This window comes from Galleria mellonella, unplaced genomic scaffold (assembly GCF_026898425.1).
Source record: "Galleria mellonella isolate WM207_F2 unplaced genomic scaffold, CSIRO_AGI_GalMel_v1 utg171, whole genome shotgun sequence".
Classification (NCBI taxonomy): domain Eukaryota; kingdom Metazoa; phylum Arthropoda; class Insecta; order Lepidoptera; family Pyralidae; genus Galleria; species Galleria mellonella.
The window spans coordinates 6,065,001-6,082,167 of NW_026442014.1; the positions used below are offsets into that span (position 1 = coordinate 6,065,001).

General features: G+C 30.3%; 3 protein-coding genes and 1 long non-coding RNA gene across 5 annotated transcripts in view; 2 read left to right on the plus strand and 2 right to left on the minus strand.

Annotated features, from left to right (window-relative positions):
• Positions 1-2,406, plus strand: part of LOC128200234 (uncharacterized) — a 29,828-nt gene extending 27,422 nt beyond the window's left edge. Inside the window, exon 2 of the long non-coding RNA XR_008252630.1 lies at positions 2,151-2,406. This is a non-coding gene — a long non-coding RNA (uncharacterized LOC128200234). The remainder of the gene's footprint in view (positions 1-2,150) is intronic.
• The window catches only part of LOC113518160 (microspherule protein 1), a 37,522-nt gene extending 33,326 nt beyond the window's left edge, over positions 1-4,196 (minus strand). Inside the window, exons 1-6 of the mRNA XM_026902944.3 lie at positions 3,944-4,196; positions 3,540-3,864; positions 2,824-3,042; positions 2,145-2,301; positions 1,140-1,251; positions 535-688 (exon numbers count right to left, since the gene is read on the minus strand). Of these exons, the coding sequence (XP_026758745.1) occupies positions 535-688; positions 1,140-1,251; positions 2,145-2,301; positions 2,824-3,042; positions 3,540-3,864; positions 3,944-4,050 (1,074 nt within the window). The 5' untranslated portion in view covers positions 4,051-4,196. The remainder of the gene's footprint in view (positions 1-534; positions 689-1,139; positions 1,252-2,144; positions 2,302-2,823; positions 3,043-3,539; positions 3,865-3,943) is intronic.
• Positions 4,197-5,178: 982 nt separating this feature from the next.
• LOC113518397 (39S ribosomal protein L42, mitochondrial) lies at positions 5,179-5,727 on the plus strand. Its single transcript, XM_026903300.3, has one exon. It carries the CDS (start codon positions 5,328-5,330, stop codon positions 5,667-5,669), a length of 342 nt encoding a protein of 113 aa, XP_026759101.2. The 5' UTR covers positions 5,179-5,327; the 3' UTR covers positions 5,670-5,727.
• A 1,496-nt stretch (positions 5,728-7,223) lies between these two features.
• On the minus strand, positions 7,224-15,602 carry LOC113518193 (dual specificity phosphatase 29-like). Of its 2 annotated transcripts, XM_026902996.3 has the most exons (5): positions 15,431-15,602; positions 14,350-14,427; positions 11,939-12,066; positions 11,240-11,466; positions 7,224-10,473 (listed from the first exon to the last, which is right to left on the minus strand). In XM_026902996.3, exons 1-5 carry the CDS (start codon positions 15,446-15,448, stop codon positions 10,274-10,276), a joined length of 651 nt encoding a protein of 216 aa, XP_026758797.1. In that variant the 5' UTR covers positions 15,449-15,602; the 3' UTR covers positions 7,224-10,273. The 2 variants fall into 2 exon arrangements, with proteins under 2 accessions (XP_026758797.1, XP_026758798.1); XM_026902997.3 differs by lacking the exon at positions 14,350-14,427 and having other exon boundaries at positions 15,431-15,600.
• Positions 15,603-17,167: the final 1,565 nt, after the last annotated feature.

Genomic DNA, 17,167 nt, shown 5'->3' on the forward strand with positions numbered 1-17,167 from the left:
GAATTGGTTGCACTTAATAACACATCTAGAGCATAAACATTTTTGTCAAATAATATTGCTAATAATTGTAACTTCACAAGTTTATAATTTAAATGGAAGCAAAGAATATGTTTAGTATATCAAGATAAATCATACACCACATTTTAAGTTAAACACTCAGAAACACAAATGTGAAACCTTATTCAACTTAGTTTAATAGTTCTTACGTATAGCTGAAACTAACATTAAAAAATATAAAATTTATTCTTTTGGCTTGACTCTTCTTATTATGGATAAAGTACGGTAAGTATAGATTATTTCAATAGAAAGTAAAATGTTCAATAGAAATAAACATTGAAACAAACAAATAATTGACCATAAAATAATGACTGATACACAAATAGTAGTACAAATAAAAAATCTATTGATTTTATATTAGGATTTGTTGCTAATATTAAGTTCTATCAAAAGAGAAGTCTGAAGTTGCATAAACTGGCATATAATGGTGTATTACGTGATGAAATACAAACAAGCTCATAAAATTTAATAACTCACCTCTCTAGACCTCATCAGATATCGCACTAGCCGTCCGCGTAGTACCGCGAGCGTGTTCTTGTCCAGCTCCACGCTACCACCAGCCACTGACTGTACCAAAACCTGCCACCGCGACAGAGAATTCTCCAATAGACGTATATCTTTTTTCTCTATCCTGTAAATAAAAAATACAATTTAATGACATGACAAAGAAGTTAAAGTTGTTGTTTAACTATGGCACAAAAAGGTGATTTTTGTCTGTGTAGCAATTTGATCTATGAACATCCTTAATCAATAAAAATGCTATAGAATTTGTGAGTGTGATGAATACTCAAACAAACAAACAAACTCTACAGTCTTTAAATATATATATAGAATATAGGCAAACATATAAATATATAAGAATCATTGAATAGCAACAATATAAACAGCTTACAAATATTCACATTTACAATATTTGTAAGATTAGTACGATGTGGAGTATACTTAAGTTGTTTTTTCTTTAGAAGTCAAGTTAAAATTTAATAACATGTTTTAAAATAAAACAGTCTGCTAACATGCAATCTAATGTACATTAATATAAGGATAGGGATCTAATTATTGTACATAAAAGATGCAAATGTTACCTATCAGCTAGTTGCATTTCAATATCAACACCATCTTCTTTAAAGTCAGGTAGTTCGGAGTCATTCATAGTTTCCTCAGCATCAGAGAATGTCAAAATTTTATCACTTTGATCTAGAATAAATTATAAAGATAATTAATTCAGTATAGATTACTATTATTTCACTATCAGTTAAGCTGTTGAAATTTAAAAATAATAAATGAACTTCCTGCTGAAGTTTTTCTAGAGACTGTAGCATGAAGTTCTTCAAAAAGGGTGTCATAAGGTTTCTTAAGAATCTGCAATGTATGTGTGACATCCCTGCTGTTTAAGTGTCCATATGTGGTAACTAACCCTTACTATCAGACATGCCAAGTGTTTGTTTGCCATCACAATAATATAAAAGAATTTATAATAATAAAAAAGTAAAAATATTATATAGTACTGTGTTACAGGCCATTTACATACTATTTTTGCTAATATTCATAACATGTTACATTTGCTCAACTGTTATAATTTGTGTAAACTTAATGCAATGTTAATTTAATACTAGCTGTATCTCATGGCTTTGCTACTGTGAATTAGTATATAAAATATTCTATGTGCTAAGTTATTACCTACCTACCTGTATTCCAAATTTGATTCAAATCCATTTAGTAGTTTTTGCATGAAAGTATCAAATATCCATCTATCAATCCATCTTTATAAACTTCCACATTTTTAATATTAATAGTATAATAAGATAATAACGAACAATGCTGAATACTTTAAATAATAATGTAATAGTTTTGATATATTAATGTTTCAATTTATACATAGAATCATTAGTATGACCACAGTGTAAGCAACAATTAGTGATCCAACACCTATCACATGCCAAACAATTACAAATCAATTCAGGAATTATTAGTCTATAAACTATTGGTAATTTTTTTTTTTTTGAATAGCAAAATATAATGTCAATCACTTAACTGCTACTATATGCAGATCTTTATCACTTTGTAATAATTATTATAATTAATCTTACTTTTAGGTAAAGGCTGTACTGTCTGATCGGGCAATAACTGATATTGTTTGAGTAGTTGCCAATGGGCCATGAGTGACTTTGCTGTACGAGAAGGATAGAACACATGTGGGTTTTGTTCAAGCAACTCCTGGAACTTCTCAGGCTCTGGATGTGAAGTCTGTAAAATAAATAAATAAAATCCTTTTACTTTAGGCATACCCCATAGTTTACATTACATTTAATTCATTAGTACAATTTAAAATTAAAATATTGATATTCATGATTTTTATTTAATTATTGTAGTATATCTAACATACTTATTTTACAATTAATAGTTCAGCTTATTTATACCTAGTAATAACTGAAAATTATTTGAACAATCACATCACAGTCATAATTTTTGACTGCCTTCCAGAAATTCTAAGAGAGAGAGAGATCCAAACCTAAAGTACTCCCCATAATTTTGCAGTCATATTTAGAACATTTAAAAATATTAGAAAACAATCTAGAAACTTAACACTGGATGGTGCCAACCTAATAAATCATTATCATCATCATTTTAGCCATTATCTGTCCACTGCTGAACATAAACCTCCCCTACAGACTGTCATAAGGAACAGTTGTTAGCCACCTGCATCCACCGACTCCCTGCAATGATTTTGAATAATTTTCATAATTATTTATACATTTATACACATACACTTGGTAATGTTCCCAATAAATCTTCCTCAGCAGTAGAATACAATGCTTGTTGTTGAACTGCAGCAACCAGATCAGGATGCAAGTTTCGCATTGCCGCAACAGCCACTCTAGATATCTCAGCATTATACAGCAAAGCATACCAGCGGGATTGGAGTTCACCTATAGTGAAACGGCAGGAAAATTTAACCCCACGATGGACTGTCCTCAAATCATTTGTCTGAAATGTGGAAAGACAATAAAGTTTAATTTCACTGCAAACTTAACTGATAACTACAAAGACATAAACAAAAATATTTCATAATAATGAATGTGCACTATTTTAATTGTACTATACTTAAATTTCTTTTCCATAACAAAAATCTAGACATTACACATTTAAATTGGTTGCCATTTAAGTGAGTATAATAAGAAACAAATGTCTATAACAATAAAAACATTATCTTCATATTTCACTCTAGTGTTTAACCATCTACATAAAAAGGGTTTTTTTTATACCACTGAGGTGGAAAGCAAGCATACAGTCCATCTGATGGTAAGTGATTACCGTAGCCTATGAATACCTGCAATAGCATAGGTATTACGCGCGCGTTGCTGATCCTGAAGAAACCTCTTTACCCCCTTTTTGAAAAACTTCATGCTTTAGTCTATACTCTCCATTCCATTTTTTTCACACAATGAATACCAATCACAACATATATTTTTAAACATTATCACCTGTTGAACTCCTAATATAAGAGCCAAGTCGTCTGTAGGCTTCCATCGTCCCAAATCCTTTGTAGATAACTGGCTTAGTTGCCCTTTACGTCTAGATTTCTTTGCCGCGCTACCTCCGGTAGATATTTTACTTGATGTCCGCCGTCGCTCCTGTACAGTCGTTGCCACGTTTGTGGGTGTGTTACTTATAATGGGAAGCTCAGGCAACTGACTCGTATATGACTGAGTACGCATTCTCTTGTCACCTTTACCAATAGAAGCCCCAGGCAATCTATATTCGACTAATTCATCATCAAACCGTCTACGTTTTATAGATCTGGAAGAACTGTAATCATAAAAATTAAAGTTGAATATACATTATTAGAATAGCACATTAAATGAAATACACCAGAAAAAAATAAAACCTGCGTCGTTTGTTATTATCTCTTGAGTTCGCATTTTCATACGATCCTGCAGGGCCAGGATACTCATTGCTATCCGAAGCATTAGATGGAGTTGCAGGGAATTCCATTATTTCAATTTTCTACTTGCAAAACTTTTTCTTTTTAGAAGAATGATCAATTTAACAGTGAAAGATATACAAAATAAAAGATGAAGAAAAAATTAATGGAAAAAACTAAAACAAAACCAGGGTTGCCAGTTGCGAGTCACAAATTAGACAGACTATGACATTTTTTTAACCTAAACATGAATTATTAAAAAAATTACTAAAAAAAATCCACGATATTTGGCGAACAGAAAAATTTTTACCCAAGAATAAAATAAAAATACCTAAGAAAAATTGAGAAAAATAAAATAATCTGGCAATATCTCTAAAACACATTAATAAAATAACATAAATAACCACAGATTAGAGAAACTTGACAAACGAAACGAAGACCATAGATAAAGAATGATAATTTTTTATTTCTTTGTCTAAAATTACTCATAATATTATAAACCGTCTAAATATATAGATTTCCAAAGAATATTATTATATTTACTAATAATAATTAATAATTCTCTAATGTCATTCATGATAATTTATGTTTATACTTTAAATTTATTGTTAAGTCCCTTAAAAGCACTTTTTATTTATTTATAGAACAAAGATAAAGTGGCGTCATAGATTAGGTATATATAATGTACATAATTTATACACTTATTAGCATTTTTATGACGTTATAGATTAAAGATAGTCTTACGGTATTTTCTTCCAATGGTATAATTAGTAATCATACATACCTATGACATCGCAGCTATAAAGCAAGTATTTAAGAACAAGAACTACTGCATATAGAAGAACAATAATATTGGTATATTATTGTTCTCCTAAGTGTTGGATAATATTAAAAAACAAGTTATTGAATATTATCCAACACTTTTAATAAACATCAGAGATAATGGATTCATTCGAGGCATAGATAAATCATCAAATTACTTAAGAGTCGTCAGTTATCTAAAATTGATAAAACTGGAAAATTATTTTAATGAACCAATTTGGAACATTAATACTATAAAACAAATGAATATTCATAATATTGTTGACAATTTCTAATATATCTTTGTTAAAAATATTAAAGTATATCATAAAATAAATTAAATCAAATTTTCAAATTCAATGTACTTGCAACCATAGCTTTCTTGTAAACATTTTTATATTTGAAGTGCTCCGGGCCTAATCCCAACATCAATCAACTGTCATGTGCAAACATATTTTCTCATTTTCTTTTTTTACCATCTATTTGATAAATTTATTCTAATCAGAAATATCTCTATACCAATAGTTACATTTTCATTTCACGAAAAATGGCGTATTTAAGCCATAGACTACTCAATACACCAAAGAATATTTTGTTTAGATGTTATAATAAAATTGTTATTACGGATGATGGTTCTACTATAGTTGCTCTTCATAAGGAATCAGAATTTCCATATGAGCATTCAAAATCGCTACCAGAGGAAGTAAAAGATGAATCTATATTAAAAATGAATGATTTTAATGAAGCAAGAAGAGTCTTCAAAAATATGACTCCAGAAATGTCAAGGAAGCACTTATCCACTCTCACACTGACTACAGAACATAGATGGTTTCCCAGAGCACGCGACAAGAAAGCAAGAAATACAGAAATGAACAGACCTTACTTGTAAATATAAATTATGTAAATCAAAATAGTTGAGTAATAAAGAGTTATATATATTTAAGAAAATAGTTTATTTTAACCTATGATTATTGGTTATAGTCCAGTTTCATTGATATTAAACCAGCTTCAAATATGTTGAAATTAGAATGATATGTAATTCCTGCTTGGCGTCATATACATCAATTGTAAAAATACATACATACATACATATCTGTCACGCCTGTCTCCCATTATTCTTCCGCATTCATCAATCTTTTCATACACGCTCGCCGGTTACGGCTATTTTTAATTTAGCCCTTCTTCAGCATGGCACTTCAGCACTTCTTTTTATTTGGTCGACATACGTCCGTCTAGGGTGGCCCCTACCGACTTTTTCATTCATTCTTGCTCGATAAATCTCTTTTGTAATTCTTCTTTCACCCATCCTCAATTGTAAAAATAATCATTGTAATTGCCACAATTAATTGTAAAGTACTAATATTAAAAGAAAACAACAAAGTTAGGATGTGCATAGTTTATGAAGGGAAAAATTAACACTTTTGTATTGTAATGGATACAATGAAAACAGAAATAATAACCCTAAAATGAAAAGTAAAATCATAATTATATCAAAACAAATAAATCATTAGTATTACCAGAGGGAGACTGTAAAAGTTATTTGCTTGGGTACCTCTGTCCCTTTCGTATTCCTACTGTGAAGCAGTTGAGTTTACTTGGCTATGTTTCAGTTTAATGGATGGGAGATGGCAGTGAATTTACAGGGTACAGAGGTATAACACCTTACTACTGGGGGGGAAAGGGAATATTAGTGATGGAGACTGAGAATCCCATTGCTAGCAATATACCCAACCAGGTTGACCTCCTCCTGACTCCCCCTGGAAACTATCATGGTTAATGCCTGATGAATTCATGATGGGCTAACTGGCCTGTTTTCATTCTCATCTATCACCCTTCACTGGTGCTCCGCCAGCGTATCCTGTTAGCGCAGGCGGGGTTACCGTTCCATTTTCACCCATAAAAAAATCTTAGTACTGGGGGGGGAAGGGATTATTAGAAATGGAGAGGTTAGTCCCCAATGCTATCAATATACCTTATCAGGTTGACATCAACGCAATTCCCCCTGGAAATCATAGTGACTAATCAACGAAAATTTGTTGAATTCGGCACGATGAGTTAACTGACCTGCCTTTTCATCCTCACCAATTATCCGTCACTGGTGCCCCGCCAGTGTATACCAGTAGCGCAGGTGGGGTTACCATTATCATCCATAAAAAAACACCTTAGTACTTAGGAATGGTAACACATGGGAGGGTATCATGGGTGAAACAATACACTCTGATATGTTCATGGTACCGTTCATGTCTATTTGTGACCACTTTCCATCAAACAAACTAATAGCCCAGTTTGTTTGCCACTCTAAGTTACAAAAAAAATCACATCGTATAAAATTCACTGCTAATTTGAGGAACCATTCACTAAAAATAAAAATTTGTTTAACAAAATGGCATTTCACAATCCACCCCTATTAATAAAAAAAAAATTAAAGAAATTAAACATGCTATTCCTATATAAATATATTTATTTATTATTATATAGATTATGTATAATTTACCATTTAAACATCAGAATAATCATATTAAGATGAACAGTAATATTAAAGACTGAAAATATACAATACTTCTTTAACTCATTAATTAATTTATTTATTCATTAGTACAAATATGTGTACATGGCGGACTTAATGCTAAAAGTATTCTCTCCCAGTCAACCATAGGATAGGAAGTGTCAGAATACTCGAATGCGGTACTAGTAATTATTGATATACATACATACTAAAATACATATATAAACGAATAAATATATATATAAATAACAAATATGCTTACACATATATGACATACTATATTATACATGAAATTAAGAATAATAAAAAGTATTTACTGCTCGGATAAAGTAAAAAAGTGAGTGTGAAAGTTTTTTTTGAAAGACGGTTTAGTCGGTAGTCTCTTAATGGCATCAGGAAGCGCGCTTCAGAGTCGTGAAGAACTTAGGAGAAAAGAATTTAAGGCGAATCCAGTACGGTGAGAGGGGATAGATAGAGTATTACTGGAACGAATCTTTTTATTTAATAAAATATAGGTAAAAAATATTAAAAATATTATAATTGTAGTTACTGTTATTAACTTGCGGTTATTCTCTTTATGTTAAAAAACTATAGTGCCATTTTTGCTTTATGTACACATTGTACTTTTTCTTTCTTTTCTTATTTTCATCACCAAGCATCCTCAGCCCATGTTGAGTTTAAAGAGATTTATTTGGGCTCATTTTCAAATTTATAAAAAGATATCATAACTGACTGATCTATCAATGCACAGCCTAAACCACTGGAGTTAATATATTGAAAATTTAAATTTAGGTTCTTTTTAAGACTTAAGCGTCTATTAGGAATTCCAACAAATGCCACAGGAATGAACATGGATTCCACACAGGTGACATCATACATATATACATAAACATATATTTTATAAATATATACCTAAGATAGACACATTATTTATTTGCATGTAATTAAATGAACTACCATTTATTTCCTTCACATGTTGAATTATATTTCAAAATATTTCATCCGACTCATACTAGGTAAAATTAAAAAATCAATGAAAACTGCAATTTAAAATTATAAATAGAGGTGTTATTTTAAATAAGACTTAGGAAGATTACAAATTAAATTTGACATATATCTAGCAAATGTTTCACTAAATATATGAACATGGCATAAGTAACATTTCTAAAATAAGTTTAATAAATATTATAAAACTAATAAAAACAATAAATATTGGATCATATAATGGGGTTCACAGCCTATCACATTATAGATACTCTTCTATAGTTGTTTTTCAGATGTAATAGACTATTAAAGTGAACTGAACTGAAAGTACCTATAATGTATGCGCCGCCATATATAAAAAAAAGACGAATGAAAACTAGGATAGTTTTAAGTAGATTATTGGTAAGTAAGTTCCTATTTGTTACTTCATTTAAAATGTTTCTCGAAAATATATTTTCTGCTTTTAAAATATTAACACACATCAAGATATTACTTTTATTAATATGTTTATTATTTAATGAAAATATAATACGTTTAGGTAAATACTTATTATAGTTCTATTATTTAATAAATAATTTTAGGTTCATCTAATTTTCCTTTCAATATCACAATCTTTGCTTTCTTTGGTGCATATTATTATCTAAGTATTTCACTTACAAACTGAGACTAGTTTTACTAAAACCAGTTACTATTTCACAAAAAAAAAATAAGGTTTATTCTTCATTATTAGCTCTTTAAAATAATGAGCCATCATGTTCCAAAGACGTGGATAAGTAGATTAAAAAATTTTAAAAGTGGATTTGAACTTAACAAGTGAATTTTCTTTTTAGAACCAATCTTTGTTTAGTCTAAATATGCTACGAGTTAGCTAAGAGCTTTCCAGTACATTTTAGTTTTTGGATAATTTTATATTTAAAGTTGTTATTTCTATAGGCAACAATATTCAAAGTTCTAACTCTTGGTCTGTGTTATATAATCATTTAGTTTAAATCCACCTTTACAAATAAAATATAATACATGTTTTATCTCTTGATAGTTCAATCCTTGATTATTGATATCATTCAACAAGTCTATATAATTTTTTTTTAAATAGACCATCAACAGTGACACACATATGCAGCCAAATGTCACATTTTGTTGGCAAACAGCGCGAGGACTTGAACAATGTGTGGTCACGTCGCGTGACACCTGCTCGCTTGCAGGGCAATGACATACTTATGAGTTATGTATTCTTACAGTATTACTACATCTATTGATAAGCCATCACTCAAGTGCCATGATTGCCAGTCTTGAAGAAAAACTTAAAACTACTAAACATATCATCCCTGATATTCAAGGGCATATTATAGCATTATATTCTTTAAATGATACAAGTCATTAAATGACTATAAGGCTAGAGAATTGTACTATAGTTAAAACGATATTGATTACTCACTAGAAGCCATAACATCTTATATAATGGACTTAGTAACTTTTTTAACTATAACACTAAGAATCCAAATTATCTTTACAAAAATAACAAATATTTTAATTTTTCAACAATAAAAAACCAAAATGGCACACGAGAATATTACATTAGCTGCTGTACATGTTTAGAATCACAATTGCTTATTATCGAAACTCGTCTAAAAATTAGCGAGCAAAGATCCATCACACTCATTTTGATAACATACTTAAACAGTTGTAATTGTAACCTGCCATTTTTAGATTACCATAAAATTAATAATTGTTAAATAAATATCTAAAAATATTCATAAAATTTACAATTACAGGTACTATTGGACAAATGCAGGAACAAATTGTCCGCAAGACATGTTTATCAGCAACCTACTTTGTATTTATTTGTCATCGAGCCGTAACATAAGTGAGAGGTAGTAGCGCATTTTTATAGTACTAGCTACCTATTAACGGTGGCTATATTCGCGATCGAGGCTACGTACTCGATGACGTCCATACTTGAAATCGAATGAGAAATTGAAGTAGGGCTGCAATGGGGTGTTGGGTCAGCGGACACGAGAGACGCGAAGTTCCCTATCGAGTTGTTGGAGTTGTCGGAAGAAGCCTTCATTGGGGTGAATATCCCGGCGAGAACGAACCAGCGCCATTGCCTCAGACAGAGACATTCCGCGCTTAATCATTAAGAAGGCTATGGCACATGTAGCAGACCGGGAAACGCCCATAAAGCAGTGGACCAGAACCCGACCTGAAAACCAGACTTGCATTACATAAGGAAAATAAAAAAAATCAAATTGTACAATCTATATTTAATGTAATAATAGTGTATTTACTGACATTATTATAACGCATTGTGGTTGCGACTTGCGATTAATATAAATACGATTTTTTTATATAAAATGGATTAATATAAAAAAATCGTAGGTAATATAATAGATAACGTATACATATTAGCCGTGTCGGTCCCGGCATAGAATGGGCCACCCATTCCTTTCCCGTATGGGTCGTAAGAGGTGACTAAGGGAGGGCGAAGGATGGGCAGCACCATCCCTCTTAAAACATCACTAAAAGCCTACCTGCGGTTGCAAACCCGCCTGCCAAACGTGGTAACTGCTGGCAAAACTCCCCTTCTGGAGAAGGCTTATGTTCAGCAGTGGACAGTTAATGGCTGGTATGATAATAATGAAAAAGTATACATAATAATCGTAAGTAAAGATAAACTGATAATAGATGCTTAATACTTTTTTATAATTCTATTTATGGGACTTTATACAATGAGAAGATCATGTGGTGTCTCACTCATAATTCGTAAGACCGAGTCAGATAAATAAATTTAAAATTCGTTAAAAACTATTTAGCCACTTTTTAAGTAACGAATTAACATGAACCTATACTTTGATCTAGAAAAAAAATGGTTACCAGATTCCTATCACTATCTATCACTATCTATCGATCACTATCTCACAAAGCTCAGACGGTAGGCCAATTTTACTAACTTTTAATAAAATAATTACCTCCATGAGAAATACCCTCATCGATGAAATTGGCGGCAATGTGAAAATACTTTGATATATCAGTGGTTGGTAGATCCATAAGCTGAAAGCCTTTGTAACGAATGCTAGGGCAGTCGCGGTAGTAAAGGTGGTCAGTATCCACTTGCGTGTACCGCTTGCCCTCTGCTGTGTTAAGCACGTAGTTGATGCCCATCCGTCTCAGGAATGACTTGTCTTTTGCGGCAACTCTGGATATGATAAAATAAATACATTCACTATTATGATTCTTAATGGTGTAATGATAAATTTTTGACGTCGGCTAGATTCCGACACTGGACTTTAAAAGAATATAGGATTTTGTTCGTCTGCATGTTTGTTTCGCCCATCATGTAAAAATTACTACATGAAATCAGGTTGGTAAGGGAAAACCATAAATCAGGTGTACGTTTCATAACTTACTAATAATAACGACACATACAGAGTCTCTGGCAAAAAACTAGTATAGTTATAAATTTATAGACAAACTAGCTAGTCAATTTAACAACAAATAATGATATAATAATATTTTTCAATATGGTTCGTCTGTGCACTAAATTTCATTAGAATCTGTTCAGCAGTTTATGTATGAGGAAGTTGTAGTAGTAAGTAGATGTAATAAGATTCAAAATTACATTTGTATAAGATAAAGCGATTGCTATATTGAGATTTATTTATACGTACGCATCTCCAACAAACAGGCCTGGGTAGACCTCGTTAACATCAGGCGTCGGGCTGTAGGAGACTTCAGGAAAGGGTCGCGTACGAAATGACAACGAATTCAGCACCGACGAAGGCGAAGACCCAAAACTCTGCACATTAGAATTAATGGGTAAACAACACATTTGACCCATTTTCATTAATTTTATTGCATGTTAGTGGCCACATCCAAAATAATTAAACTACAAGTTATGCGAAAACAATACACATCACAAATCTGTGACATTAAATAAAGGAAAGCTAAATACAGATATAATGAGACATGACCCTTTATAAAAGTACAAACGATGCTTGTGTATGCGTCAGCAATAAGTGAATCTATCGATAGAATAGAATTAACGGTTTTATCTGTTTTTATGTATTACAACATGATTGTAATAATAATATAATCACAATATAGTGAAGACAAAATTCTAGTGCAGTAATATAAAAATAATCTTAATTCAAATATGTCTGTATTATATAGAAGTAGTTTTTTTTTTGCTGTTAATTCTAATACTGAGTTTAGAATATTGTTTTCTAAAACGAAGGTAAACGAAATCCTGGATTAGACAACAGGATTGATTACGTATCTACTAGATAGTAAAAATATTGACTGCACTTGACAGTTTCGTGTATCTGACATGTCACAAATAGTATCTTAATTTCAATACACCTAACGATTTTTATTAGGAAAAGAGCAATATTTTTATAAATTTAAGAATTTTGATTAGCCTTTGAATACAAGATAATAATATAAAACGACAGAGAGAGAGAGAGAATATGTATCTTTTAATACGAAGCAGGCGGGTAGTTTCTTGACATAATAAGATTCTGGATTTGATTCACGATCGATCTATGTTACGAAAACGTTTTCTTTTTTCTGAATTGCTAATTCATCCAGATGTTTTTATTTAATTTCTTATAGTATTCCATTATTACAAGCTTAGATAATAGTATGGTGTAAAAAATTAAAAGTCATTTTTAAATCGTATAAAACAAAGTCACTGTCCGCATCTTTTTCTTTTCTCCTTCCAAACCACGCAATAGTTTTACTGACATTTTGATATTTTTTATGAAGCCGGATCTGGCTGTTTGTATAAAATATAGTTATCAACCTATTTACTCAGTGTTGTCTCTGTAAAGCATTACAATTCATTTCACGGTAGGTAAACACGGTGCTGCGTAAAATCCTGTATAAAAGATGAGTTAATTCAAATAATAGAACATGAATATGACGTAAAATGACTGAAACGTTTTTGTTTTGAAATATTGCTAGAGAACTATTTAAAATGAGAAAATCTATGATCACACCAAGGACATTATTTACAGTCAATATTAATGTATACCTACTTGTTAGTATAATGTTTATTACTGATATTGATTCTTATATCATAGGTATAATACAAAGTGCACTCAAGTATTATATGATAAAAATAAATAATTATATATAATATATATATATAACTTCAATGGATAATAGTAATCGGTAAATATTAATAGAAAGTCCTTGTCTATTTACCACGAAATTATAAACAAATTTGCGAGTTTTAAAATAAACATAATATAGTACATTAATTTTACTTATAAATTACAAGTTATAATTATGTATTGACCTGGTATCTCTGAATTATCTACCAAATTTAAAATAAAATTTGATAGGGTTGCAATTATTGTTAAAAATTTAAACACTCAAACATTTAAGGATAATTTTTTTGTTAATTTTTATTTGGTAAATAAAATGTTGTTAGTGTCAGTCTTGTGGTAAGTGTCTTCTTAAGTACATTAGTTTACATTGTTCAACTAACAAGTTTTTATTGTAATGAAACCAAATAAAATCCATGATCCATTTGATGAAAACTGGCTGCTACCTATCAATATTTACTATATGTTTCATTTAAAATACTAGAAATCGAAGACTGGTGTGTTACTGAATTACTACAATAACAATAAGAAAATCAAATTGATTTGTGGGCACCATTTTTCAAAATTTATCTCTACAATTAAAATTTCAATTGAAATTTAAGTAAAATCTTTATTCTAAGGATCAAGGAACTAAATTTTTAGTAGATTCAAGTTAAAATAATTATTAAATTTAGTTTATAATGTAATTTAAAATATTAAGAGATAGGTTTAGAGAAACGGCACCTCAGAACTATATTATTCTACAAAAAAGCTACTACAATAGAGACAGAATAAATATAAGAAGTAAAGCCTATCTATTACAATTAGATAATTAAAATTTTCAGCTATTTTATTCTTCTATGTATTTTTAAATTCATCCAAAAAAAAAAAAACATTGTTTGTAGTATGTGTGGTTAATTTTCATTGAAGTTATTATAAAGTTATTATTTCACACATATTATATATCACACAAAGAGCTTTATAATAAATACCATTAATGTCCGTAAGTAGGATCCTACGCGCTGCTCATTAGCTGCGCAGTATGAATGTGATCTCGGAAATAGCGAGTACTGCCAATAACATACATTAATTACAATTACATCACAGAAGCTTACCATGACACACGCTGCAATGACTTGGTCATCAACACCCACATTGGATTAGTCATGTTACAAAATAATATGCACATACTTGTCGTAGCAATATATAGTAAGCATTAAATATTATAGTCAAGAGGTTAAGTAAAAGCTTTATCACACATTAATTATCCAATTGCTTAAATTTTTATGTAATGATAATATGTAATAAAAATTGTTAATAATTTACTTTTAGGTTTAAATTGTAAACTCATAATTTGGTGGAGGTGAAAGCCTATAAATTATGCTTCCCATTATTACAAGTAGAAATATTATTTTTATAAAAAATAAATAGTATAAATAAAAAATAGCCTTCAACATAAAATAACACACAGCACCTAGTGTAAAACTAAGTACAGCTTATACTATTAGTACAAGGCAACTAATAGACACGCATAATTAAATAGTTTTTTTTTTATTATATGTATGTGTTGTATATATAAATGCAAAGAGAATACTCATGAATACAATTTTATAAATTACGTGGGAATCGAACCCACAACCAACAGGTAGTGAAGCCGTGTGTTAAAACATCACACTTCTCTGGTAATCACTAAGTACATAAAAAAATAATTAGAATAAAAAGATGTAAAAAAATAATTGAATAAAAAAACTACAGATACTTTAGTATATCACAAACAGAATACAATGTAAAGTGCATCATCGTATTTAATGTCAATTCTTAATATAATACAATAGATTCCATTTTAACACACGACCTTGTAACTATGAGTAAAAGATGCGAAAATAGACCTGGGCCATGTTCAATTCTATTTTTATATTACGTATTAGATTACTTTCTTCTTTATTGTAAAATAATAGGATCAATTATATTATATAAATGTATTTTGTTTTATAGCTACGAAACACTGTTAAACATAATTAAAAAATAAAAACATGTATGTGCGGCATTATTTAATAAAATATAAGCACTTACTGTATCTCTGTAACTCATTTTCCAAATATTATTTTCTAATTTGAAAAATAATTTATTGAATGTAGATTAGATAAAACCACGAAAATATTACGAGTGAAATAAATTGAGAAATAAACTACTGCGCAGAACAAATAAAATCAAATTATCAAATTCAAATCAAATGGGCATCTTAGTGATGTACAGTTTACCAAATCAAGATTAAGTACGTACCGACTCGAATACCTAATACGTAATAAAATCGAGTTCTCATTACATTGAACTCGATATACGGTATTCAAATATACATTTAATGTACTTTTGGTATGCAAATACTATTTTATATTCGATTTAAACATCAATCGAAAATTAAGATCTTGTTCTTAGATTTTTTAATTATTGTAACCTATGATCAATATAAAATTTAATTTAACTAATTTAATTTTAAATATAATTAAGATTCGTATTACATGTTTAACATATGCATATATTTCTAGCACGAGGTTTTGTATTTTTGTATAAACTAAAAAGTATTTTATTTTCCAACATGGTAACTTCTTAGTTTACATTTTTGTTCTTGAGACATTAATTTCCTTGCACAGTTATTCTTTTTTGAGATAGGAAGGTACATATGTATATAATTTAATTTTTTTATCATTCAAATCAAGTCTATTCGATTAATCGATTAATTACAAATATATTTAAAGAATGATTGTACACCGCAGATTGAAAACTTGACACAAGTACTTACACGAATAACGTCACATTAAAGTCAAAGTCACTTTGACGTATAACATACATACATGAGAATGCCATGGTAGGCTTGTATATCGCTTTTTTGCAATACTGAATTGGTATTGGTTATTTAACTTGAATATCAGATATTGTAACTATATATTCCGATATTTAGCACAAACAGAAAAAAAAACAGTGCTGAAATGGGGACCAAACAATTTTGGAATGGTCCTGTTTCATCCTCACTTATCATCCTTCACTGGTGACCTGCCGGTGTATACCGATAGCGGGGGTGGGGTTACCATTATATTATTACCCATTAAAAAAAACAGGTCGACCTCCACGTGGTCCTCTCTGGAAACCAACGTGCTGAATTCCAAGTATATTTATTACGATGGACTAACTGACCTATCTTTTCATCCTCGTCTATCAACACATACTGGTGCCCCGCCAGTGTATACCGAAAGTACAAGCGGAGTTACCATTTCATTTTCACCCATAAAAAAAAAGTTAAATGGGGAGGCTCATATTCAGCAATGGACGGATAATAGTTGAAATGATGATGGTGTTTAATATATCATTGCGACAATATACAATTTATAACACCAAGCCTATTGTTTATTAAAATGTTCTCAGTGTTAAGAAAAGAGCTGTAAGAGCTTTTCTTACATTATAATGCTTTTATAGTCATCTTGCGTAATTTATGCACGCGTCTTTTGGGGTCGATTCTAATGCTCTAATACGACATTCTGTAAACCTATTTTAGTTTATGTTTAAGTTTATGTTCCATAAAACAATAATTCCACGAAACTATCAAATATTAGGTTAAGAACTATTTATTATATAATTTAGAGATGGCGCTGTTTCATTTTCTTTGGCCTCGACCCTGTGGTGGGCATTAAATGGGTGGGAATACTAAGTCGAATAAATGTAAAATAGAAAAAACTAGACGTCTGCGATTTGACCAACTTTTGCTTAAATATCTTACAAATCATGATACAAAGGGAAGCACGAAAAAATCGAATT

Coding starts and splice junctions, on each gene's coding strand:
- LOC113518397 (XM_026903300.3), top strand. CDS start 5,328: ATGGCGTATTTAAGCCATAGACTACTCAATACACCAAAGAATATTTTG.
- LOC113518193 (XM_026902996.3), bottom strand. Junction 11,467..11,938: donor GGCCTGTTTGTTGGAGATGC/GTACGTATAAAT, acceptor TATCATATCCAG/AGTTGCCGCAAAAGACAAGT. Junction 10,474..11,239: donor TGAGGGTATTTCTCATGGAG/GTAATTATTTTA, acceptor TCTGGTTTTCAG/GTCGGGTTCTGGTCCACTGC.